Source organism: Centrocercus urophasianus, unplaced genomic scaffold, assembly GCF_019232065.1.
Source record: "Centrocercus urophasianus isolate 14NV4802_14NV808 unplaced genomic scaffold, USGS_Curo_1.0 seq_10, whole genome shotgun sequence".
Classification (NCBI taxonomy): Eukaryota; Metazoa; Chordata; class Aves; order Galliformes; family Phasianidae; genus Centrocercus; species Centrocercus urophasianus.
This window is the reverse complement of record NW_024884142.1, coordinates 52,296,359-52,323,367: the sequence shown is the minus strand read 5'-3', so window position 1 is coordinate 52,323,367 and position 27,009 is coordinate 52,296,359. Positions and strand designations below refer to the sequence as shown.

Sequence of the window (27,009 nt, the reverse complement as noted above, 5' to 3'; positions counted from 1 at the left end):
ATGAATGACTAATATATCAGGTTCCTCTGAGTCTTGCAAATTCAGCTAACATTCTTTCCATTTTGTGTTAGTGTTGAGATCCTGAACGTGATTCTTTCTAGACTAGTAGCCAGCTTCTTTTTCTTATTACTTCATTTAACAGAAGGCTTTTGTTATTCTGCAAGAGGTGTGGTAGTGCAAATGCCAGTGGAAATTCAAATGTCAGAACTTTGGTGAATGAAGAGAAAGCTGGCAGTTAAGGAAGTCAGGGGAACAGCTGATAGGCTTAGAGGATGTTACTGAAACTTCTCTGGTGGATGGCATTTTGAATACTGAAAATTACAGAGAAGGAAGCTAGTTGTAAATGAATTCAGTCCATCCTTTAAAGTCTCTGTGATTAACCTTGGCTGCTAATTTCTATGTATTAGTGTTGAGGTTAATCAGGGTGAAGTGTCCAAAGAATCCGTGACTGATCTTGTAAAAAAGAGAACTAAAATGGCTTTTGAGGAATCAAAATGAAACCAGCCTGCTCACTTCACAGGGGATAAAAAAAACAAGGATTTGGACTCTCTCTTCCTATTTACCGAGCTGGGGAGGCTGAGGTGTTGCACTGGCAAATGAACAGCGCTTTTGGGGGGCACTTGTGATTCTGCTGGCAGTCGTTTGAACTAGGCTATAGACAACCACAACCCAGTTTTAATAGTAAAGTTCCTCTTATGAGTAAATGTTTGTTGTTAATGACTGCTCCATGAAAGTATGTCTTCCAAAACACAGTATGATATTATTTCCAGTCATGCCAGCAGGAGTGTAGTGCATAGCTCATTGCTAAATCCTAGTTTACAAAGCAAAAGTATGAGTGATATCTACACTGATTGAATATGTATAAAACATGATTTCTGATCAGGTGGGAGATGAATGTAATGGCGTTCAATCCAAATATCATTCATCAGAATAGCTGTCCAGGTTTTAAGAATATGAGGGCCTGTGGAATAAATTTTGGGTCATGTGTGCAGAACTTCTAATAAGATACGTAAGATGGAAATGCACTTTTTTTTTTTTTTTTTTTTAGTGAAAGATTTTTGTGGAAAATAAATATTTTGATCAGAAGAATAAAGCTATTCTATGTCAGGATATAAAAGAGCTGCAAGGGAGATTGCACTGATACACATCTTGTGGTGAGAGCAAGATTACGTGCAACTTGCATCAGGTCACAACAGCCTAACACTTGTGACTTCCTTAATAAGCACTCTGATCCTTGTTCCATCAGGTTTGAGCTTATAAGATTGAATTGAGAGCTTCTTTAAGTAAGCTGTTGCCATGAATATTAAAATGACCAGTTAGCACATCTGCAGCATTGAAGAGAACATTTTGGCAGGAGCGTCTGCACAGAAGAAAGGTCTGATCTTGTAAATGCTGCTCTGCAGTCTTAGCTGCTGGGTTGTGCAATGCAGAACTCCTTGGTTAACCGACCCTGTGTGGGTTGGTGTTGTTTTTCAGAGGGAGGAGTGGTCTAATGCAGATATTTTAGCAATCTAGGACGATGTTACCATGAGATAAATCCCAACGACAAGCTTGTCCTCATGACATATGATATGTAAAAAGATGCTAGAGTGTATTTTGAAGAGCACCATTATAGATGAATGGAGACCAAATTATTCTGACTCAGTTGACAGTTTGTTACAGTGAAGACTGAATAGTTCTAATGAGTTATGTGGGCCACAGAAAAGGCTGTAGTCTTCCTGTTTATTTCAGTGTCATGGCCTCTGTAAATGCTAGAAACAAATACTGTTTATATCTATCTGGAAGGAGAGCATCCAAACCTTTGCCCTGTAGGAGCATGTAGATGAAAGGAGAACAAAGTGGCTGAGGTGAGCCAGAAAACACCTTCCTAATGTGCTAACCCGCATCCAGACAGCTGGATGTCTTTGTGCATTAATATTTCCTGAGCAATCTGCTGCAGTCTGTCATTTCTATATGGAACTGAGTGATCTTCTGGAGTGTTTACTGGTTGTGCATTGATGCTTTTGTTTCTTTAATATCCAATAGAACCTAGCATCTCAGGTTCTATTGTATTGATGCTGTAAGCATCAATAGCAGTCTAGTTCTGTAATTTGTGCGTTTGTAAATTTTGGGATTTTTCTGTAAGTGTGGACACAGCTCTCTTTCTTTCAGGTATTTAGCCCATTTTATGATGGGAAACCACATAGCAATTTTATTGGGAGACAATTTCTAGATCTAGAAATCTAAGAAAGTACTTTCTTAACTGTGAGTTAATGGAATTAGAATAGTGAGTAGTAGAGTAGTGAGTTTAATAGAACATTAGAATTGGGATTAGTTATAATTAGGGCTCCTATGGAAGCAACGGAATGGTTTTTATGCATGTTATCTGAAATCTTCATGATTTCCAATAGCTGTGTAGCAGTCAAGGTAGTACTGACATTTGAGAGAAATAAATGTATTATTCTAGATCTGAAGCTACTTTTCTGACATTTTGTCTATTCTCAGGGGAGTTTGTATAGTCTTAACAGCACTTGCACTGAATCCGGCAACTTTGGCAAAGCGAACGTCACAGGAGAAATAGAGTTTGCCATAAGATACATCTTCAAGGCTTGCATCTTAGAAATTTGCATCAGAGGATGCAAGAATCTGGCTTATGGAGAGGAGAGAAAGAAAAAATGTAACCCGTAAGTATTTTATAGAGAAGGAGAAAAAAACAGAATATTTTGCTTATTGTTTCAAGGGTACTTACATACGCTGTAATTGAAATGGATTCATATATGATGGCATGCTGTAACAAGACTTTCAGAACATCCAGTGCATATCTGCACTTTTTACCTCTCTGCACTGCAAAGCACACGTTTCACATTAGCTCTACTTGTTCTCACACATTTCTGCTATTAACTGTCTCTTTGCCTGCCTGCAAGCAGGCAGTTGGTTATCTGTGTTGCTGATGAGCACCTTTGGATCTTGAGAGTGGCAGTTTAGATTCTAGCTATTAACTTGTGCCTGCAAAATTAATACACAGACAGCTAAAATACGAGATGGAAAATTGAAAGGTGAACCATGTTACTAATTTATCTCTGACTCAGTGTGGGTTACTGCCAGACACACTGACTGCACGCACACTACTTCTGTGCTTCCGCCTTCCTCATCAATAAGAATGGAAATCTCAGATACTGCGGCACTTCTTAAAGCTTAAAGGTGCTTAATAATTATGTACTGCCACAAGAAGTAATATGCTTACTTCTGTGGGTAAAATGACTGGTTGGATGGCTAAGCCTTGGTGATTTGTTTGTTTGTTACTAAATGATCTCTGACCATGCAGTAATCATTTGTGGAAAATCACCATGCAGAATGCCTAACTACACATTCTTGTCCCTGCTGTCACATGATTGCAGTCACCTTCACTCAGAAGGAATGTGGCTTTGCATATCTTGTGGAGGAAGCTCATAAAGATGAGCTTGGTGAGGAAAAGAACATTGCTGAAAAAACAGATCATGAAGCAGGATTGTGGGAGTGTTTCAGGAAAGGGTCAAAGTTCTCCAAGTTCCCTGGTGAGTTAGCAAGGAAAACAGTTGCACGAAGCCTGAAAAGTGATGTGGGAAGAGCTGTGCAGTGAACATCATGTTCTCTAATGGTACATATTCATGTATTCATATATTTATCTTGGTTTCCAAGCCAACACAGAAAGTACCGTCAGTGCACTTGACAGAAAAAGACAAAAACAACTGACAAACTCATAAGTTGTGTTTAAAACCTGTTGAATTGTTTAGCTGGTTGGCTAGTTTGAAGTCTGACTGTCTACTTCTTAATTAAATTGATCTGGGATGACGGAGTAAGGAGCTAAAAGTCCTTATACCTGTATATTTTAAAAAGTAGTTTTAACTATAGATAGGTTTGGAAAGAATAGGGAATACTTGTAAGTTCTGCACTGATTATATGAGGCTCTTATCTTAACTCTTTATTAATTAAGAGGTCATTTAAAAATTGGCCTAACTCATGTTATCTGAAATACGTACCGCAAACACCGGTTTAAAAATTTGCCTGCCAAATTGTGAGTCATCATTCTCTATTGCTAATACTGATCAATTTTGAAGCACATAAACATGGCTCCTTAATTGGACTCCTTAATATGGAGAATAATGCTTAAATCATAATTGTTAAATGACCTAAACATGGTTAAATGGTGTTGATGCTTGATGTTGGTTCAACTCAGCTTCCAGAAGACTTTTTAAACTGTCTTTTGTTGAATCAACACTAAGGTAATTTCAAACACTTTAGTTGCTCTTCTACTTATCACCCTCTGGTCACATTCTGTATGACTTCTCTATTCTCAAGGTATGTCAAGGTTTATTTACTTCCTGATAAATCTTCTCGGAGTAAGCGGAAGACAGCTGTCAAAAAGAACACAGTGGATCCAGAATTTGATGAGACCTTGAAGGTACTGTTTGCAGTTGTGTCCTGCTAAATGTGCTTTTCCATGCTAATGTCTCCTCCTATGAGGTACAGTCCTGTGAGTTCAGAAATGTCTTGGTGGGCCAATTTTAGAAGTCAGTGACAGCAGCCATTAAAAAATGATGGGTTTCTGTCTGCAAATGCTTTTGGAATTACGTTAATAAATGGTGAACTCTCAGTTAAATCTGCTTTTAAGTTTTTTCAGTGCATGAAAACACTGAACGAATGTGTTACCTTATGGCAAAAGCAAAGTGTCTTCTGTAGTGTCTTCTACACGCTTATTTGGCGTGTTCGGGAACTGAGGGCATTGCAGAGCACAATTAATTATATGCTGCTATCCCTTTCAGTTGATCCCCTTTTATGCACTGTCCTAGGGAGCGTCTCTCTGCAGTTAGCTGAATGCTGACTGAATTCCACTTTGCTAAAATGTTTTCTGCTCCCTCTTCCCTGTGAGGCTGTTACCAGACTCTTTGGACCGTCTCATTTCAAACATTAGTAATCCCATCAGAGAACAGTAGGTATGATTTGAATTCATTAGTGCCTTACGCTATTACTTCAGCAACCTTGTAACAACATTGAGTAGAACATAGAAGCCATTATTCTCATTTCACAGACACTTAATTGGATGTGAAGCTGAAGCCAAGTACTGTCAGCAGACAGAGCTGAGGTCGTTTGGTTGTTTCCTGTTCCAGTTTTGTGCAGAGATCACTGTAAACCCGTCTCTTTGTGTGCATCAGTGAGCTGCAGCAGCAAATAAAATGATGTGTTCTTCAGTAACACGTTGTAACAGGCAGGAAACAAAATTAATGGAGGGACAAGTTTATAATATTTCTCCTTGAACTACATGAAAATTTCAGTATGTCTGAATATCTGGGCTTAAGTTGGGAGAAAAAAGTACCTACCATTGAAATATTTGGTTCTTATTTCATAGTCCTTTTTCAATGCCTGAGTAATGCAGAGCTGATAGGCAATGAGAGCCATGTCCAAGCTGGCTGTGTAAATGTTCAGGTTAGTTAAATTAGAAATAATTTAAATTGATTTAAACATGTGGAAATGGATTGAACATAGTGCCAGTGCAGATAAACTACACTTGAAAGCTGAGATCCACCTCAGTGGTATCTCTGGCTGCAAATCCAGACACCTGCACTTAGCAGGCTGTGTTAGTGAAAAGCAAGGTGCTCTCAGGAGCCACTGGAGCGATTCAGGGCTGTTTGTCCCATAGCCTACAGGCAGCTTATGATTCAGCACCTCAGTGTTGGTAGCAATGCCTGTAGCCATGCCATCGACTCTGGCTTCCAGGTCACCTGTAGGTGGTATCGTGCTTAGCAATCCGTTGTGGGTATCTTAGGTACCTAATGACACCTCGAAGGGCTCTAACTGTGCTTAGGGAGTAGATCAAGGCTGTAATGACAGGTCTCCTGAACTACTTCCTTGCTCATACTGACTGCACTGAGTACGCCTCCGCTGACCAGAATGGAAGTTTTAGACCTTTGTTAGGTATCTCAATCTTGAACTGACCTCCAACTGTAGCAGTTAAATTGTACTGGGAGTGTAAAATAGAAAAAAAAATGAATGATTTAAAAAAACAAAACAAAACCTATAAAATAGTCAAGAATGATTTAAAGATGCAGATTAATAATTAGCAGTGCAGGCCAAGGTATTTTTGGAATGTAGTTTTTTTTCCATTTGCATGGGGCATTACTTTAGCATTTAAGGAGTGAGGTAACAGGTAAATTGCAAAGCACGTTCAGACAGCATAGTTCTGTCTGCATCCAGGTGCCTTCAGCCATGCTTTAGTTGGGCTGCCTGTGCACATCCTGTGAGCATTCATCCTGTTACAGCTTTTAAATGCTGTTTATCTTTCCAGTACAAGATCGAGCGCTCCCAGCTGGGAAGCCGGCAGCTTCAGATCTCTGTGTGGCATGCAGGAGCACTCAAGTACAGGGTGTTTTTGGGAGAAGTGGTGATTCCGTTGGCAGCGTGGAGTTTTGAAGACAGCTCAATGGGGTCATTCAACTGGTACCAGCTCCAGTCCAAGGTGATTGTTAATTTGTGCTTAGTTTTGTCTTAAGAAGTGGGTGTAATGATAGAGCGCTATGAAAGAGATCGTCCTTCTGAGGTCACTGGGGCAAGAATGTTGTCAATCCAGCCCTCAAGTAAGACCTGCTACATATATAAATGAGCTGTGAGAATGATGTGGAATAGAATGCAATTCTGATCTCTGTGTCTCTCATTCTTCAGCATGAAAAGCCTGAAGATAATCTTATTCAATACAGTGGAGAACTCCTGGTGTCTGCAAGATTGTCGGTACCAGCCCAGTATAAAAATTTCCAGTTTGGAAGGTGGATGATGGAAGGTATAAAACATTCCAGTGTGCATGAATCCCTTGGCTAGAAAAGAATTGAGACCGATGAAGAACTGACAGTTCTCATATGGAGTTTGTATGCAGTTTATAGTATGTTACATTTAAGTTTTTTTACAATCCAAACATTTGCCAGCTGCAACTTTTTGTTATTTTTAATGCCGGAAAAAAAGGAATCATTGTAATGGTTGCAGCATGGTGCATTGAGATGTCTGGCAAGCTTGTGCTTCTTGTGGTGTTGCTCTGAAGGAGATGCAGTAGTTTCACTGTCTGAGGTAGAGACTGCCGATTTAGGAAAAAGGTGCAAGGGAATGGCTCCAAAGGTACCAAACCAGCATCCTGGGCTTTCCTCCTATGGTCTCATTTTAGGAAGATTGTTTCACTTAGAAGATGTTAGGTTCAAAATGTGCAATCAAGATTCAGTTCTTGGTGATGGATGACTTGCACGGTATGTTAAACACTCAAGTAGTGGATCAGATCAAACATCTGCTGATGTAGTAACACAGACATTTTGAGGGCAGTGGATAGGTCAACCTCATTTCTTACCTCCCTGGTTCATGATGAGGTACGTAAGGGTCTAGAGGCCTCGTAAAGCTGTGTTCAGAAGCGTAGAACATGCAGGGACCAATAGAAAGACCTTACTTAGTTGTTAGATTAGTTCTACTGCCTTTTTTTCTGAATAACCCCTAAGCTACCAGCTGGCTTTCTTCTACTCTTCCCTCTGCATTTCCCTGTGTCCCTGCCCTGTAAACAGAGCTGTAACAGAGCAGTGATCATCTTATGCAGCAGTGAGTCCTTATCAAAATTGTAATTTTCCTTTTTAATTAGTGACATCTTATGATATCAAGTGAACTAACTGGTTACTTAATGTGGTCACCTTTCCTGTTTCAGGAAAAAAAGACCAAGAATTTTCCAACTGCCAGCTTCAGGTTATGATATTTGGGGCCAGGAACTTGCCTGTGCTGAGATCTGCTGGAACGCTGAACTCGTTCGTTAAAGGGTACGTGTGAGACTTAACACTTCAAATGGAAAATATTGCAAACATCCTGTGTAGAGGTAGGAATTAACTTGCTTTCAGCAGGAGGCTGTTGTATGGAAGTGGCACTGTCCACGCTTGGTCACACTTGTTCTTAGTGGTGCCAGTTCACACTTGAGCATCTACAGAACAGCGGCCCTCAGCAGGGCAGTGAGGTGTCCTGAGTGCAACATCAGAGTTTGCTGTTGTCATTAAAATTTAGAGTTCACTAAAGATTCCTTTAACAGTCACTGACAACAGAGGAAGAGCAGATGTGGAGACCCACACTGAGGGCGGGAAGAAAAAGCCAATCCAGAAAAGAAACTGAATATTATCATGTTCTACCTTGTACTTAAGCTATTTAAGGCAAATCGAAGGACCCTGATTAGAGTACTGCAAACATTCTGTTTTCTGATTGAGAAATACTGCTTAGATCAGTAAACTTGCTGAACTTGCATTTTATTTATTTTTTTGGGGGGTGGGGGGGAAAAGCTGTCTTCTCCTTTCAGACCAAGCAGAGTTAAAGCAAAAGTCACCTGTGGTGAAGAAAGAAGACTGTCCTCAGTGGAAACACTTGTTTGTCTTTGATGTTACCCCAGCTCAGCTACAGCAGTCATGTCTACACTTGACTGTCTGGGACCAGTCAACTTTTGGCTCACGTGATCAGTTCCTAGGGGGAGTCAAGCTGGGTGCAAGTAAGTTCTTTACTGATAAATGCTGATGCTGATTTGAGTGGAAAAAAATGTTTATTTTACCTTCTAAACCATATTTGCACTGTGCTGTTAGCATGTGCCTGACATACAGCCCCCAGTCTGTGACCTAAGCAACTCGCATCTCAGGCTTTGATCCTGCTGGAAGCAGTGTGTATGTTTTAGTTCAGTCTGTGCAGAAGCTCCAGGTCATCAATGGGAACTGACAGGCAAAGCTATTTGTTAGCATGGGAATGTTCTGGGTCAGTGTTTGGCCCCGCAGAAGGCAAATAGAGTAGGGAATGAAAGATACATACAGAGCTCTAGCTGTGGGTGATTCAAGACTTGTTCTTGAGCGATTTTCTCTATAAATTGCCTGTTTTAAAAATGCTATAAACTGCATCAAAACTGAGCTCAAGAAGTAACGGTCTATTAGATTTCAAGCTTGCAGATATTTGTGTTTATTTTACATTCACATGATTTTCTGATAGAAGGTACAGAAAGTGAAGGTTGCTCAAAAGTCTTAAAGGAACTATTGCATGTCCGAGCTCTGGTCTAACGTAAAGAGAGAACCTTCTGAAGGCTGAGAAATGTACAGGAAATCCTTTGCTCAGTGACCAGGCCCTACTTAAACTAATCGTTGAACAGAGAAGTATTGACATTTGATTGCCCAGTGGGGTTTCTCATGTCTGCTTTTCCTGACAGCTGACAGTAAATGCTCTGGTTTTCGTATTTGAGATGAAAGGCTTAAGCTGGAGATTCAAGTCACTTCATAGAATCATAGAATGGCCAAGGTTGGAAGGGACCTCAAGCATCATGAATCTCCCCCCTCCTCCACCCCCCCTGCCACATGCAGGGCCACCAACCTCCCCATTCAATACTGGACCAGGCTGCCCAGGACCCCATCCGGCCTGGCTTGAACACCTCCAGGGATGGGGCATCCACAGCCTCTCTGGGCAGCCTGTTCCAGCACCTCATCACTCTCTCTGTAGCCTTGCTACACTACTTCGTTTGCCTTTCTGTTAGAGCTTATTAGTGACGGCGATTATCCATGTCCTAGCCTAGTAACGCATTACAGTCACTGAAGATGAAGTGGCACCAACCTATTCTACCACTTTTGAATTGTGCGTTTGCTCCTTCTGGCTAAGTTCTTTGCTGCAGACTGAGTTCTTCACTGAGTGATCCAAGTCTAACAGCATATAAATGATGCTTCAGGAGTGTAGCTACAGTTTATTGCAAATAAGACACAAAGAACTCCAGAACTGCTGAAATTGCCTAAGAACTGGGAGAATGCGCTTGTGCAGTCATTTGGGCCTGACTCTAATAAAATCTTTGGGTAAGGTGAAGTGAAAAGCAGCCCCGTGACCTTTCATTTTGCTTTCTTGCAGAGCAATTGCTTGGTTTTGCAGACCCCATTTCTCCGTCAGTGCTTCAATGGGAAGAAGTGTTGCGCAGGCCAAACACGTGGATGGACTTTACACTGATACTGCATTCAAATATGGAAAACTTTAAATCATGAAGATAATGGCCTGCCTTCCCTTCTCAGTGGGTGATATTCAGGGTTGGAGTGGTGCATATACATTCTAAGCATGGTGAAAGGGTACACAACAGTACCTACTTCTGTGTTGGGGGAATTGAGTTGTAAGTTTGAACGGTTGTGATACTGAAGGTTTTATTTCTCAAAAATCTAAAGCTTTGTTATCTTATACTTTACCTGGAGATAAAGGTTAATATTGTTTCTCAAGAGTAACAAACTGAAAGGCATTATGCTGACAAGGCACTAGTAGACAGATGGTATGCAGCTTTCTCTTTCTGGACACAGAGCTACAGTTGTTCAAACATAGATAAGGAATATTGCATAGAGATAAATGATCATTTTCTTATTAAAAAAAAGTTACTTCACTCCAGTTTTCATGCTTTGTCACCAAAGGCAAGTAAAAACTACCTCCTCTCTTATTGCAAAATTATAACAAGCAGTACTTCAGAACTATCTCCAGTGCCCATACTAATGATCTGAAAACAATTTGGCCTGCATGCCTCACAGCTTTCCAACGTGTGCTGTGCTAACTGGTTAGTTATAAATTCTCCTTTGGTGGGAGGAGTGCTGCACATCAGCTAATAGAATAAATGCTGATAGAGAAAGTTCCTTGTTTTTACCAGCAGCTGCTGTCAACTGGTGTTAACAAGTCAGACGGATCCATATGGTGTATGGCACAGCTCAGCTTATCACTTATTCATGTGAACTGGTGGAAATGCACGTTGCCTGTTCCCTTTGCCTCCAGCAAAGCAGCGTTACAGTCAGAAACCTCATCTATACAGCTTTACCTGGTGCTGCTGTTACTTACCTCTCCCTTGGGGCTGAGGTGAAGATGGTCACCATTTGTCAGTACAGCAAGTATTATCCCTTCGTGCCAGCTCAGCGGTGTTTAAGGATGTAACAAAGAAGGGAAGCATGCACTAGCCTTGGAAGATAGAAGTCAGCACCCTTTGTCACTAAAATGCACTCATGAAACACTCAACTCAAAATCCTTTGTTACTTTGCAGATCTTTTATTTAGATGTTTGCTGCTGCAAATAAAAAAAAAAACAACACCACACAAGAAGATTCAACTCGAGTATAAAGCAGCACAGATGTTGTAAATGGAAGAGAAGAGCTGACACCATGCTGTATCTCACTTTCTAACAGATTTTCAAGGAAAAGGGGGAGATCAGTGGGGAAGGAATGGTCACAGAAATGCTCTCTAATAGAGAGATACACCTGTGATATAAACAAGCAGTCCCTTCATGTTTGGAGTCTGAAACTTTAAATCAAACATTTAAAAAATTAGAAAATTTGTTAGAAAAATAGGTGCAGTAAAATTGTATATATTGGATCCATGTGTACATATCAATTTTCATTAAGTAAAAAAATGATCTTTACAAATAATGCTTTATAGTAAATAATCAGTTATACTGCAGACTACAGTGTTCAGGCGTCTTTACAGATGCGAGTCATTAAATCTGAAAAGTAACAAAATATACAGAGCAAAACTATTTCCCTTTTAAACTAGTACTTCAATCCACATACTGCATATTTTTATATATATATAAATACTACACTATAACTGATCAGTTATGAAACTGGAATGCAAACACAGTAGTGTATTATTCCAACAGAATGTTTGCCTAGTTGTTACATGAGGAGGGTGCTCTGTTCTGTGCCACACTTCAGAGCTGCTGCAGCACTTCTCCAGTTAAGCACAGCAAGCAGGAAAAGCCCTATTTCAATGCAGTACAGTTCTGAGGTGCTGTCAGTTCTCTTTTGCTTGTGTGTCAGGTGGACATAAAGACAAAGAAAACAGAGTGCGTGTGCATGCATCAGTGCACACACAGCTGTTTGCAATTCCTGACTTGTGACCTCTCACCTGTTGGACATTAACACAAAGACATATGGCACAAAATTCACCCCCAGTTGCTAATTTTTAGACCAAGGTGAATCCAGCACCTGCACAGGACATGTCTCTACAACTAGATGTGGATCTGTGTTGGTTAAAGAGAGATGTGACATAAGGCCTTTTGGCACGAAGCAAAGGCATGAGCAAGTTACCAGGATCAGAGGTAAGATCGATTTTTAACTATACCAAATTTAATACATGGTATGGAAGAAAAGGGAGATGCAAACACCTCTGGGTTTAGAGAACATTTGTTAAATACCATACAGTGCCCCTCCTCAGGGTAAAAACAAAACCAAAACCACAGCATTAAGATCTGCCTTTCCCACAGTCTTGCCTTCTTGTTGTAAGCACTCATTACATTGCCTCAAACTCATCAATTCTCTGCTTGGTGTTGCCTTGTCGGATCTGCCGCAGCGTCTTGTACTTGTCACGGCCCTGTCGCACGTTCTCCGAGTGGATGATATCATTTTGGGTCCTCTTATCTTCATCTCTAGCCTGCGCCAGTTCATCTGTCAGTGCCTGCAGTGGAGAGAACATTAAATACAAATTAGACACAAGGCGCTTTCAACTTCCAACAGCAGTGGCTTTGGTGAGACTTTTGACAGTTCTTAGATGACCAGACAAGTCAGCAGTGTGGATTCAACATACGGTTCCCATAAACAGTATGGATGATGCAACTTTCTGATGACTCAAAGCCTGAACAACAAGAACAACCTTTTTGTACACTGCTTTTAATTCAACCTGCCCTATAGGACCTGTAAGCAAAGAAAAAAAATCACTCTGTGTGTGTTTAACCAAGCGGTTAAATTACCTATTTTCCATGAACAGAATCTCTTGTTAATTCTCCTCCTCCAAACACTCTCTCTTACCTTCAGCTGCCTCTGCACACGCTCATTCTTCTCTGCTTCAGTAATGCGCTTCTCCTCATTGCGGTCATTCCTGATCCCCTCACTGGAGAACTCTGCACTGTAGGCAGAGTACTCAGACCCCTCATCATGCAGGTTATCATGCACGTGGTAGTTCACTGGCTCGTAGATGGGTGGAGGTGGAGGTGGAGCAGTCATTACCAAGTGCAGCTCCTCCTTTGTCTTCACCAGATCCTCCTGGGCTTCCCTAGCCTTTGGGGAAAACAAACAAAAGCGAAAAGCTCATGAGGTTCACACAGGTCTTCCTCTTGAGCCTGTCAAGGTCCCTCCACATGGCATCCCTTCTTTCTAGCGTGTCACCAATGGGTGCGGTGAGGCTGACATCAGCAATCTTGCTGAGCAGGCACTTGATCCCGCTGTCCATGTCACCAAAGCTAACAGACAGCATCTGCCCTAACGCCACGAGAAATGCCACTTGTCACTGGTCTGCATTTGGACACCAAGCTGTTGACTGCAACTCTTTGAGTGTGGTCATCCCCACAATTCCTCAGCCACTGCATGCTTCCTCTGTCAAATCCACATCTCTCCTGTTCAGAGACAAGGATGTCATGTGGAACTGTGTTCAACACCTTCTACTTTAAATTTTGACTAAAGCACCACAGTACACGCTGCTCAAGCACAGAACTTCAGAGCAACTTTGACAGAATACTCACTCTGATCTGCCATTCTTCAACCTCGTTCTCCTTACGCTTCCTTGCCTCTTCAAGAAGTGCAATCTTGGCTGTATACTCTGCGAGCTCTGCAGCCTGTTAAATAGTAACACCAGAATTAAGGACTCAAAAAATAAAAAACAACCCCACAACAAATAACAATTTCGACTGAGAAAAGACCCACGTGTTACACTCCCCTCTAGTAAAAACTGAACAGGAAATTAAGAACAAAGTATAGATTGCTTGTTTTTTTTTTCCCCTTTTGACTTCAAGGCCTTATTTAAGTAAGTGGCATAGCATATCTTAACCAAAAGTGATCTGGTCTTACCAGCTGTTCCTGGCTCTTTATCTGGTCAATATTTTGTCTCTCCAGCTCTTCCTTGGCTTGCAAAGCAGCCAGACGATCAGCTTCCAAACGTTCTGCTTCCTCCTGAGCTCGTCTCCTTTCTTCCTCCAGCTGAAGAGCTCTTTGGATCTGATCTGAGAGCTCTGGGAAAAAACAGATCAACACTGTAAGTCCACCAAAAGACAAGCAAAGCAAAGACAAGCTCATAGGTTAACTGCAGAAGTCATGACATGCACGACTCCTGCCTGCAATATTTCTTCACTGCACTTACAAGTAGGTATTGCACAAAATATGGCAAGTACCCAAATTCAGAAGCTGTCGGTTGCACATTATAATTAGATCATCTACAAGGTATTTGCACTGCCGTGATCCTGCTGCCCTTAGTTGACAATTTACTGTGAGGACCAGACGATGCTGTCTCCAAGCTGCTCATCTGTGCATTGAAACAGAAGCTTCCACTTTACTGGAAGGACTTGCTACCAAACCATTCCTTCTGTTCAGAGTTAAGTAAAAAGCATGTGCCAGCCGAGCTCTGGTTCTCACTGCTGCAAAAGGCTCATGCTAAAACCCCCTCAGCAACAGGGAAAAAACAGAGTTAGTGTGACCTTCAACTCCCACTGATAGCAGCAGATGTCGTGACTTATGCCTTGGATGTCGTCAGCAGTGCATGCATGTGTATTTATCCACATAAGCAGATATCAGTATGCCTTGCCAAGAGATCCTGGTGTCACTAGACTTAGCTAAGTGTGAAGCACAATACACACGATCTGGTTAAACAATGCGAACACTTTACCTTTTTCTGCTCTCTTGGTCTTCACTTCATACTCTTGTAGCCTCACCAGCAGTTCTTCCTTTTCCCTCAACATTTGCTCCTTCTCCCTCTCAATTGTCTCCCTCTTCTTCTTTTCATTTTCTAGTTGCTGCCTGTTTAGGAACAGATTTCATGCTTCAAGCTCACTTTCAGACATAAACCACAGCAAGGCAAGAAAACTGGATGGTCATCTCTCCAGACAGTTAAATAGGACAAGGTTGTGTGACTGCCACAAATAGGAGCCAGAAGACAGAAATGCACTGAGAAATTCATCCTTAATCACTTCAGTTTTTGCCCAGTTTTGGATACTCATATTTCATAAAAGTACTTCTATTTTTTGTAGGCTACCCCAGAACTTTAGAGAACCAAATAAACAGTAGATGCAGAGAGAGAAAATCATGGCTCTGTGCTGCATGGCAGAGGAGATGTATTTTATTACTTCTGTCATAAGGAAAAATCAAATGAGCACTGAGGAATGCAGATAAAAAAGCCAGCAATACAGGAGAAATCAGAATGATTTCTCGAACTGTAAGCAACCTGCAGCCATAGTAGAGAGTCCAGCAGAATTGTTAATCCTTTTCTCTTGCCTCTAAGAGGTCTTCCAGTCTGCATACAGACGTTCCCTTTGAAGTCTGCTCCTTTAACCCACTCCACAGTCCAACACAGACCAGAGACAGGAGAACCTCTCTCAAAGTTTAGGACCCCAACACAGGAGCACACAGTGACTTCATGTGCATGGTTCCTTGAAGAACCAGCTCTTAAGACAGCAGACAGGAGAGCAGACTACAAATGTGAGCCAGAAGGATTCTCATGCTCCCACTGCAGGATGCCCCGAGTCCTACCACTGAGAGCCAGAGCTCAAGGACTAACGCACACACCTCACCCAAAGGTAGATGGCTCACAGCCTCATTTAAAGCCATCTGAGGAACTCTGGCAGGTACATATCATTTTCCTCTGCCTCCCCATCCCGTTGTCTGTACACAGGCTCACCTTTCCAGCTGCTTCTGGTGCTTCTCCTCCCGGGCCTGGGCCTTCATCTGCTGCACCTCAATGGTGTCAGGCTTCCTGCGTCGCATATACAGTTCATGGTTGCCCATGCAGAGCTGCAGGATCCTCTTGTTAATTCTCAGACGAGGGGCATAAAACACAAAGTCCTGGGAAAGACAGCACACAGTTTTTCAGGCACAGCTGACTGCAAACATCATCCTGCCATTAATCCCACTGCAACACAGACATCCACCGGTAATGGAATGTCACAGCAGGACCTGCATGGCTATCTGAAGCCCAATTTTTGTTGGTTATATAATCCACTTCAAGTCCATATGGAGTTGATAAATTACTTTTCTAGAAAAAGCACCTTCTAGAGAGAATTAATGGGCTCAAAGGTCTCCACTTAGAGGATGCTTTGCCAAGCTTGGTTGCAGAAGACTCTGGGCTGGCTGGTAACAATCTGGGCAATATGAAGCAATTAGTTTTTAAGCTTTTGTGGTTTTGTGACTGAAAAGATAAAGCATGAAACTAAAAATATGCTGCAGAGTATTAAAGTAACACGGTAGATTTTCCTGAATTCACTGATGAAAACTTATGTCCTTCAATGCATTATGCACATATAATCAGCAAAGTGTGCTGTGCCCCCCAGACCCCAAGTCCTGCCAGAAGCATTCTGAGCTACACAAATCTAATACTGCTAATTGCAGTCTGACCTCCTATTTCTAGCAGACTGTTTGTGTACTTTGTGATGAACAGGTCTTATCTTGAAGCAAGGTTCACCTCCAGTCAAAGTAAATTCTAAGGGCACAGATGGTGGTTGTGTTCATCATTTAATGCCATACAATCCTGGGACAAAACATTCACATAAGAACATAAAGAATTCCCTCCCTTCCTCATCCTCCCCTGGACTAGCACAGCTGGAAGCTCTGCTTGGTATTTTAAACATGCACTGAAGATCTTGGAGTATGTGGATGACAGACCTCAAAATTAAAAAGCTTATTGTAGGTAAGGTGACAAAGAATGCCATCCATTAAATTAATGTCCATTTAAACAATGATGTGGAGAACAAAGAGGAGCTTCCCACCCACATCCAGGGTGGACTCAATGTTTTTGCTTTATTTACCAATGCTTGCCATTTTCAAAACAGATGCAAGCATATGAAAGGATCCGGACAACTTCCTGACTGTTCAGAATTAGTGTCCAGATCAATTCTTCTTTCATACCTAATTTGAAACATAACACCACCCACAGGGAAAAAGACAACCAAGACAATAAGGAAACATGATTGGTGTTAACACTGTAAACGCCTTGATGCATCAACCTTTTGCAAGCCTCCCATTTCAAACTCAGATTTACTGTTAGGGAGTGGATGGAAAAGCTGTGATCCACAAACAGGACTTTAATGTTTGTATTGTGTACAAGTCCAAATCATAAAGAGGCTCATCTATTGAGAAATATATTCCTGACAGAGGTACCTTTCTATCTCTGGGAACTTTTGCTGGTTTTCAGAGGTAACATCACAAAAAAAAGCCCCTCTCCCACAAAACTCAGGGTTGTTAGCTAGAGGAAAGGACATCCTAACACTGTGTGTGACAATCAAGTTACTGGAAGGGCCTTTTTCTGCTGAAGAGACTCATGAGACGTCACCCTTAACCAAAGCTGAACTACAGATTGTTTCTCAGGTCTGTACTGATCCACCAAAGTCAATAACTGGGGTGGGGGAAGAGAAAGAGAGGAGGTCTTTCTCAACTATTCCAGCAGTTTCACAAGACTTACAGAATGACATCCACCTATACCAGTTATTCAAGTTCTCAAAAGCTCAAAATAAGTTGCAACTTTTTAAACTAAAATAACTGAAGTGTGTAAACATAAAACATTAATACTCAAGGGCAGCTACATTTAAATTCTCCACAGAAATCACATCCTTGCCATCTACCCTAGTATTCAAGTAGGTCATTGGACATGGTGGCCCTTATGTGGCTTTCAATATTTCTGTAGGGTGGAAGTGAACATTGAGAAGGACAGCCATATGGATACACACAGCTTAGCAGCAGCATCTGGTAATTTTTTAAAAAAATCATGCAACCACAAAAAAATTACATGCCAGCTCCCATACACTGAAGAGAATGGAGAGAAGAGCGATCTTCAAGTACAATCCAGCTATAGAAAAGACTCAGAACAAGCAGGGAATCTCGGATTCAAGCATACTAGCTTGCTGGAGGCAAAGAACTGGGCTGCAGCTGTAGCATCCTTGCCTTTCTCCATATCTGACACATCCAAAATCTCTTTACCTAAACTGCACAGAAGAGCAGACTGCTCTAAATACATCCTTGATACTGATGCTAATTTTGCATCTAAGACACCTGCAGCTTTCTTCTCTTCGAAGACAACTTCATTCTGAAATGAATTGCTATCAGTTACTCTCAGGCAGCATCCATTCCCAGTATACTTACAGGTGCCTTCTTGTCAATGGGCTTTATTACAAACTTTTTGTCATTGAAGGAGATGTTTCTGATTTCACTCCAGGGGAAACCAATCTTTGGAGTCAGTCTGGAAAAAGGAAAAATATTTTAAGAGATGCTGTAATGAACTCTATTCTTTCCCCCACATTACTTCTAAAACACAGACTCGGCGGGATGCAATGCTTGACACAACTCTCCCAACAGCAAGGAGAACAGCTGTAACAAAATACCATAGAGGAGCAGGGGAGATGCCTGATCACCTCCCTTACAGTCTCTTCTCATGCTATTCAGTCCAGATTTTTACCTTATTCATTTTCTTTTAAATGTCTCCAGAGTCTTGCATACAAAAACCAGCAAATTATTCATCACATCACGTGTTTCTGAGCCATCCTAGTACTCCACCTTTACATGCCCTCCCAGTTCTGCAACAAGTTCAAGGGCTTGTGCACCTGATTGCAATGAATTCCTTCACCTCCCCTTGCCCCAGCTAAATACCACCTTTGTGTGGTTAGTTTCACATTACGCTTCTTTTAACATTCTGGGACCGAGGACACGTTCTCTAGAGATAGCAGTTAATCATCAAGAATTGGGTCTTACATAAATGTTAATACCAACAAGCAATCTTCCTGTTATTATCTAACACCATCAATGTGTCCCTCTTTGGCACACTGAAGTCCTGACAGTTACTTCCAGCAAACAGGTTGAAGGCACGAGTATGCAGTGGTCAGCACTCAGAGAAGTGTACATCAGCATAGTGAATCACTCCAAGTCTGTGTGAATCTCTTCTATGGAGCTCATCAGTTAAGGAAAAAAATATTTGCTTCAACTTCATCAGAACCGAAAGTTCCTACATAATTTCATTGGCCCAAGCTTAAAACAACCTGCTTAGTTTTAATCAGAAGTCAATAATAAATACGTTCTCTTCAGAATTTACCATCCCATAACCTTTACCTCAAATGCAAGATTATGCAACAGGGTGCCATGTAACACTAAGAACTGGACAACAAATGATTTGATTAAGTAACTACTCTAGCCTCCTTCATCCTACTGTAAGAGTTTCACCCTTAGATAATATGGTACGACATTAACTGCAGTACTTCAGTTGTCCAAGTTCTGTTGTAGATTCTCATCCTTATTGCAGAGAAAAGGCTTGGCTTGAAAATGCCCAGAGGCAGGAGACTGTGCTTGTGGTGGCAATGGTGATGAGGAGACAGTTGGGCTAGATGATCTTATAGGTCTTTTCCAACCTTGTGATTCTATGATATTCACTGAGAACAAACTCCCATCTGTAGCACAGCATCATTTGCCTCCTCAGGCTGAGCTTCAGCAATGAAATCTTTGCTTTTTCAGCTTTTCCCCAGTCCCAAAACTCTGCACGTACAAAGCATAGGTAGGGTGCACATGAACATTTTTCTAGTCCTCATATCTGCTCGAAAGACTTAATTACAGAGTTATCGAGAGTTATGGCAGAAACGAGCCATTTCTTCCAGCACTACATTTGTTTTGCAAATGCTCTTGATGGCTCTCTCCAGTCAAGGGCTACGTTCTGTCTGCTGCTGCAGCCCGAAAAACCTGTTTGTGCGACCATGGTTACACAGCAAGACTTGCCATTCAAGACTCAGGTATTACATGAGCGAAACTACTTTTCTTTCAAGTGACACTCCTTGTTTTCCAGGTGACAGCACATATTAGCATTGCAGAAAAGTCTACATTTCTTTTTGCCCTCTTAACAAAAGCTCCGATTAATATTTTAGCTACATTCAAAGCTTTATGGATGAAAACAAACAGAACGGGTTAAATCCCCACTGTGTTTCACTGAGAGTCTGTTACAGATATATGACATGAAACCAATGCTTGGAACATTCAGGAAAAAACCCCACACAGTCCAGCCAGCATCCTTTCATTTAAAAAAAGTTCATTTTCAGTCCTCTTCAATCTGTGGAATATTAGAAGCGACTGGTAGGCTTAGACACAGCTGTTCTGACCTTCTGTATATGCTTATTTATAGATGTAGTCTATTATTTTCCACCTACTAACCAACAAATGATACCTCTGTCCTTACCAGAAGGGCTGATTAAAATTTTGCGTAGCCCAGCAAGGCCTCATTTCATTCTTTGGTTTACAGTATCAATAGAAGGTGGCTCCTCCCTGGATTCTGGGTGTTATCCGGTGTTGGTTTCACGCCTACCCCACAACCTGCCTTTTTCACAAACTGGCAGTTGTACACACATCTATCATTAGATTCCAGTGCAGGGATGGCCTCAGATGTCCTAGCACTCTGCAGACGTACTGGCCTATCAAGGTTCCAGTATTGTATTTATTGCCTGCATACCTGGCAACCTGCCTAAAGAAAAAGCTTGGTAAATTCCTTACCTTGGGACTCAGCTCTACAACCATTACTTGCTTTATCAGATGATAGTTTTACAGCTGACATCTGCTCTTATATTAGCAGGTCAGGCTATCAGGAAAGCCACGAAAGCACAAATGATCTGAAGTGCACTTGTCTCCTAGCACAGCTTCACATTCTACAGGACAACAAGCAAGTTCTAAACTTTGCTCTCACTCTGTTAATAAGAAATGCCCTTTGGCTCCCACACCAGCCCTCACTCCAGTAGATGAGAAGTGAAAACGAAGCCTTACTTATCATCTTTTTCATAGATGTTGAGCCCTAAGGCATCAACTCCCAGCCAGAGGTCAGTTCCTTTCTTATTCTTGATTTCAAAGTAGTTGATTCCATACATCTCAAGGTCTTGAGCAATCTTCAGGTATTCCAGCATGGCATTCTCTCTGGGTGAGGCAGGGAGGAGAGCAGATGTTAGCTTCTCATTTTTCCCTGACTATCTCAAAAAGCAAAGAGTGCTCAGAAAAAAGACAAAAAAACAACAAACCTTCTCCTAAACATATCAAAATGCAGCAGTTACAACTGAACATTCTGCATTTGGGATTCACTTCAGAAGTTATGTCTTCAGTTACCTCTGTGCACACACACACGTACACTCTATATCCTTTGCCAAGGCCTGATATTTCTAGAGACAATTAGCAACTTTCATCTCTTCCAGTGTTCATCATTGTCTTAAAGTACAGTCAGTGTGAAAAGAACAGTACCCTACCCTTTCCCAATCTGCCAATGAAAATGCTTCAGTGAACTTAAAGGCTAGAGACACACCTTTAGTTTTATCCACTTAGTCATCACTGATGCACCATACTTGGGTGCAGGGCTTTCAGAAAGCCACTGGTTCTCAGCACCAGCATAAAAACCCAACTGAATTTTACCATTTTACCATTTGATTCCACGTTGGATTACAAAACAAACACAAGTGACTCTTGGAGGCTATTCCAAAGCATGCTGTCAGAACGGCAAACTCAAGGCAACTAGGCCTAGGGAGCAACACGAAACACTTACTTGAGCATACCACTGTGTTCAGCATGCCAAACCTGGATACGTTCCTCCCACTGCTCTCTGGAGAGTTTATGTTGATCCATCACCCTAAATACAAGTAGAAAGATAGTTGCAAGATTACACTTTGTGTTCTGCTGTGTCCATCAACAGTGATACCTGCTATAGTCCCACTCATGAAGTCTCACTGAAACTAAGCCTGAAGATGTGCTTTCTGGAGCAGAGCTATTCAGAATGAACAAAAAGTAGGCATTTTTCCTGGAATTAGATACTGTGCAGAGAATCATCACAGGCGTAAAGACAAGCCACTTGTCTGGTAACATATTTATCTTTTGTGGGGACAGACTATCTAGCCTCATAACATGTTTTGCAGATATGAGATTTTGAGGACCATACACTGGGATTAAGAACACGTAACCTGCATTTCTCCAGGGAGGGCACATTCATGATTGACATCTCTTCTTAAAGATGAGACATTCACACACACTACCAGCACGGCAGCATGGCTTAGGAAAGCTGAAACCTGCAGGGATTTCCTCTGCTGTATTCAACCAACTACCTCTCCCTAACCAGCTCAAAGAGATATCATAAAAACATACTCAAACACGGACAGAAATCAAGAGGACTGAAATCATATGTGTACAGTTCAATTGAAAAACAATATACTTTCAATGAAACTTTGTATTACTAGAGGAGGAGGAGAAAAAAAAAAAAAAGGCTGAATCAATTGATTCCTTTACCTCTGGGGGATCAGACGCTCTGAATTGAGGTATCCAGGCTTGTGCACATCTTTGTTGTAATCTCCAAATTTGGCCTGCACAGCATAGGAGCCAAGAAGCACTGCTGTTTCAGGAGGACAGTAGATCTCATCACTGAGAATCCCTTCCTTCACCTGAAGGAAGAAGAGCTTCTGCGTGATGTCCTGTATCAGCTCTTCAGCCACATCTTCTGGGAAGAACTTGGCACGGAACCTGAACTGAAGGGGATTTTCCTTTCTGATTTCTTGAGCAGAAACCTAAGGATAGATGACACCAGAACTTAAGAAGGCTGCAAACAAAGAATTGCTTTTGCACATAAAAAGGAATTTAAGACATTTGCCTTAAAAGGCATTTGTTTTCAGAAGTACATTTCTGTAGTACTTGGAGCCCACACCCTACAGTGAGAACTCTCCAACTTTCACCTCCAACTAAATACACAAAGCTCCCTGCAGAGCTTAGGCTAAACACACTCCAGCACTCCATTAATTATTTGAGAAGTCAGTCTCTAAAAAAAATAATTAAAAGCGGACACATTCCATCCCATCTCTTTCCTTTAATGAAGACAAATAGGGGTCACTTCAGAGTGAAGTAGCCACCTTCAGCTCAGTGCATCTCCTGCTAACCATGCTAGTTGGTGGCATGAAATAAAGAGGGTGCAATGGCCTCTGCACTCTAGGAAATAAATTCCAAGGCTACAGCCCATAGGCCTCCTGCAGTTTTGCATCAAGCAAGTGACTGACAGCCAATTATTTTCATTCTTTAATTCCAGCTGCTCACTCATATGAGAACATAGAGGAGACGCGTTGTTATTTCAAACTCAGTAAAATTCTGCTTGTAAACAAATCTCAGCCTCTGAAAAATGCAGGGTTTACTGCTGCAAACCGTCCACTGCTCTACACTTGTGACACATCATCCCCCTTATGCTAAGCAGGTATGTCACTGACTGCCTCTTCAGGAAAGACAGTTCATTCCCTCCTAAGAATTTCAAGTTTGCAAGTTCACAGACAAAAGCAGATCAGACACATGAGTCTCTGTGTTACCACTGCCCAGACCTGAAGCAACCTTTTTTTTTTTTTTTTTTTTTTTTTTTTTAAAATCAAGCAACTGATCCTACCCAAGCAAAGACGAATGCTGCTATTAGTCAAGACGTTCCTCCAGACAGAAAGCCAGCTGTTTCTACACAGCAGAATACAGTATCAAGCTGCTGATCTACAGTGAGAATTTCCACCATTCATACAGAAAGACCCAGTCTCCACCATGTCACACTTCACACGAACAGCTCCCACGGAGGTCACATAGTTTTCCCCCAAAATAATTATTAAATTATGCATATTGAAGACTAATCAGCAAGTACAGGGTTTATGAAGTTGCAGCCAGTAACACACGAGGAATCACGTAAGCTGTAACTGTTAATCAGCAATTACCTTCTTGTCCAGCTTCAGCCAAGTCTGGAATCCTTTGTTGTCTACATACTGCAGACCGAAGTACCACACTTCTCTCAAACCAATGGTTTTAACCACCTGTAACAGAAAGGTCAAAAAAACTTATGGTAGGTAACGGTTCACCAGTAATTCTCCTTCATGTATCCACACAAATCCCACAGCCACTGAAGCTGTAGGCAACCTACTCCTCCTGCATCTCTTTACTTCATCTATCTGACAAAGATACACAGTTGCCTCTGTAGAAGATGCTGATGTTGGCTACATTCACACATTGTAAATACCAACCTGATCAAAGATCCTGAAACCCCCTTGCTGTATGGATCACACACCTACTAGTGAAAACAGATCTCTTTTCAACAAGTTCCTTTTCCTCGTTAGAAACGATAGCCTAAGAATTCTTGATCTCCTATTTTCACTTGCTTATTATTATTGCTCAGTAGTTTGTTGCTGGCTCATCTGCCAGCAAAGCCATGCTCTAGACAGAGCTGAGATCTGGGAAGATCCACTGCACGTGGATCCAAATGCAGCCCTGCTGCTAATTTGCAAAGTAGCCCCTGGTACAGTGGTGTGAGCATTACCACAGAGCTGAACTGAGTGGAAAGCAAGAGGTTTTCAGAACTTCTCAGCAACTTAGGAAAGCATGGCAGACTCTAAATTTCAGACTCTACTCTGAAAGTAATGCCTTCTATTTCATTACGTTGGCTTACAGTGTCAGAGGTGGACAGTGGTATGGCAGCAGAGTTTGAACCTTTCCATTACGTTCTGTTGCTGTGCAATAGATGGCAGCAGAGGGGCAGTCTGACAGAACGGCATCTGACATGGAAGTGTACATGGAACACAGGAGTGGATTTGAATTCCTCCGTGCAGAGAAAAATGGCCCACACTAACATTCATCAGTGCTTGCTGAATGTTTGTGGAAAGCAAACAGTGGATGTGAGCACAGTGAGGTGGTGAGTGGTATGTTTCAGAAGTGGCAACAGCAATGTGAAAGACAAGCCCCGGCCTGGATGGCCACGCAGAGCTGTCATGCCATGAAATGAAGAGCATCTTGATCAGCTCACCCACATGAATTGGCAAACCACGGAATTGTGTATGGAGCTGAATATCAGCTTCAAAGCATGCAGTGGCAGCAATCTTGGAATATCCTAAAGTTTGCTCCAGGTGAGTCCCAAGAATACTCATACAAGAACAGAAAAAACTGCATGCAAGTTTGTCAAGACCTATTGAACCAATACAAAGCAGAAAGTGATAGTTCCCTGGATCACATCATTACCTGTGACAAGATATGGTAACAATAATCCCTACAAGCCAGAGTCAATGCAGCAGTCCATGGAGTGGCAACATGTCAACTCCCCATTGAAAAAAAAGCTCAAGATACAACCTTCCAGATTAACATGTACTATCTTTTGGGCTAGGAAGGAGGTGATCCTTCTGGGTTTCCTTGAACCCAGAGAAGCCATCAACTCTGAGCACTACATTGTGATGCTGACTAAGCTGAAAGCTCAAACTTCTGGAGTCAGGCCAGAGAAGAAGGCAACCTTTCTCTCACAACATGATAATGCCAGCCTCCATACCAGTTTGAAGGCCATGGAGAACACTGCCAATGTTGTCCTACCACACCACTGGATTTAGTGCCTTCTGGCTTTTTGTTTGGGCTGATGGAAGATGGACTGTGTGAGCAACATTTCCCAGCAACAGTGCCATCAGAGCAGCTGTGAAACAGTGAGTCACATCTGCTAGTATTGATTCTTTTTGTTCATCACTGGCACAAATGCACAGCTGGTGGTGACTTTGTTGAAAAATACTACTTTGTAGCTGAGAATTTGCTCTCAGTTATTGAGCCCTTTGTAGCTATCAGAGCAACCTACTTAGTTACCTGGACTATAAGCTCAAACAAGGATATTTCACTCTCCTTATTTAAAGCATTGCTGAAGACAATGTGGCCAGAGAAAACACTGGAACAAACTTCGTACTAAATGCACTCTTTGAACAGCACAAGTATTTTGTTCCAAAGCAAATAGCTAGGGGATCTCTTATTAATTTTTTGCTATACTTGCCCTTAAATTTGCTTACCAATGAGACAGAGGCCAGCAGTTTGTGCTCAAGAGTTTCCAGGGGTTGGTAAGGGATGTGGGTAAAAAAGACATCATCCTGGCTAGCACTCTGTGAAGTACTCCTTATGTGTCATCTCGATCAACAGACAACATAATGCTTAGTGATAAAAGCAGGCCAAGAAAACCACATATGCATTACTATAGCCACCCATTTCCTGAAACCCCAGAACTTTGTTTTTATTTCATAAAAGAGCTGGACTCTGAAAATACTTTAGCCTTCTCTTGACTAGAACTCCTCTTCCCTTGTTCCCCAGACACCTGTTTCACCACAAAGGTACCAAGTTTTCTGAAGGCCAGATGTGTTTAATGGTCAGAATCAGGCTTTACTCAACCTAGCAGAAATGCAGGCCTGTGTTGAGAGTGGTGCTTCCTGTTGCACAAAGAAAGTGTTGCAACATTGTCAGAATGAAGAGTTGCACAAATCAAGCAGTTATCTGGTCATTATCTCTGAGTGCCTCTTATGAAGAAAAGTTATGCATTCTCTATACATTAAGACAGTCGGAAAGCTTACAGAAGTTATGGCCCTGCAGCTTCTTCCCAAAACCTAAAGGCAAGGAAGGGAACAATATTAAGCTAAGCTTCAGAATTTGGGGTAACAAGAACAAAGACATGAATCTTTTAGCCTGTATTCTGAGAAACAGCTTTGTAAACTTCCTTCACAGCAAAACAAGAGGAAAAACAACAACCAAAATATTCCTTACATCCAAGATAATAGGTCTGAGAGAATGCATAAAAATGCATGAAGTACAAAATCTTAAGCCCATCCACCCTACCAAAATGGACAAAGAATCTCTCAAAACCACAACTGAAGTAAAGGCATATTCATGCAACAGAGCTAGGCAAGTTCACGTTTGTTTAATGAAGTTTTTCAATTCTTCAGTCTTCTGATGCTCTCCTGGTCAGATGATCTGCTCAAAAGGGATACTGCAGTTGCCTTAAGAAACTCTATTAGCTGATGGGTCACAGGACACTGCATACTTGTGCTTGGCCCTGTAAGGCACTGGCTATGCCAGTTCCCACTCAGAAATTGCCAATGGCACATTCTCCTCCAAGGGAATTTCTTTCCCTTGTTAGTAGAAAGGCACAGGACAGCCTGAACCACCCAAGGAGATGTCCTGGAGCCAGCTTCAGAGATCACTACATGGGTTCTCAGAACACCTCAGACACAGTTGCGGCTTCA

General features: G+C 41.7%; 2 protein-coding genes across 4 annotated transcripts in view; one reads left to right on the top strand and one right to left on the bottom strand.

The window, feature by feature from the left end:
* SYTL3 (synaptotagmin like 3) overlaps positions 1-10,192 on the top strand; it is a 30,378-nt gene extending 20,186 nt beyond the window's left edge. For 2 of the 3 annotated variants that reach the window (XM_042837553.1, XM_042837635.1), the window contains 7 exons: positions 2,485-2,663; positions 4,318-4,420; positions 6,302-6,472; positions 6,676-6,790; positions 7,688-7,796; positions 8,304-8,506; positions 9,889-10,192. In XM_042837553.1, coding sequence (XP_042693487.1) covers positions 2,485-2,663; positions 4,318-4,420; positions 6,302-6,472; positions 6,676-6,790; positions 7,688-7,796; positions 8,304-8,506; positions 9,889-10,019 — 1,011 coding nt within the window. In that variant the 3' untranslated portion in view covers positions 10,020-10,192. The remainder of the gene's footprint in view (positions 1-2,484; positions 2,664-4,317; positions 4,421-6,301; positions 6,473-6,675; positions 6,791-7,687; positions 7,797-8,303; positions 8,507-9,888) is intronic. The other variant, XM_042837720.1, reaches the window with a different exon arrangement.
* Positions 10,193-11,026: 834 nt separating this feature from the next.
* EZR (ezrin) overlaps positions 11,027-27,009 on the bottom strand; it is a 36,328-nt gene continuing 20,345 nt past the window's right edge. Inside the window, exons 3-13 of the mRNA XM_042837850.1 lie at positions 23,698-23,793; positions 22,256-22,530; positions 21,522-21,605; positions 20,759-20,905; positions 18,110-18,206; positions 15,657-15,820; positions 14,649-14,779; positions 13,838-13,998; positions 13,513-13,605; positions 12,803-13,051; positions 11,027-12,452 (exon numbers count right to left, since the gene is read on the bottom strand). Of these exons, the coding sequence (XP_042693784.1) occupies positions 12,288-12,452; positions 12,803-13,051; positions 13,513-13,605; positions 13,838-13,998; positions 14,649-14,779; positions 15,657-15,820; positions 18,110-18,206; positions 20,759-20,905; positions 21,522-21,605; positions 22,256-22,530; positions 23,698-23,793 (1,662 nt within the window). The 3' untranslated portion in view covers positions 11,027-12,287. The remainder of the gene's footprint in view (positions 12,453-12,802; positions 13,052-13,512; positions 13,606-13,837; positions 13,999-14,648; positions 14,780-15,656; positions 15,821-18,109; positions 18,207-20,758; positions 20,906-21,521; positions 21,606-22,255; positions 22,531-23,697; positions 23,794-27,009) is intronic.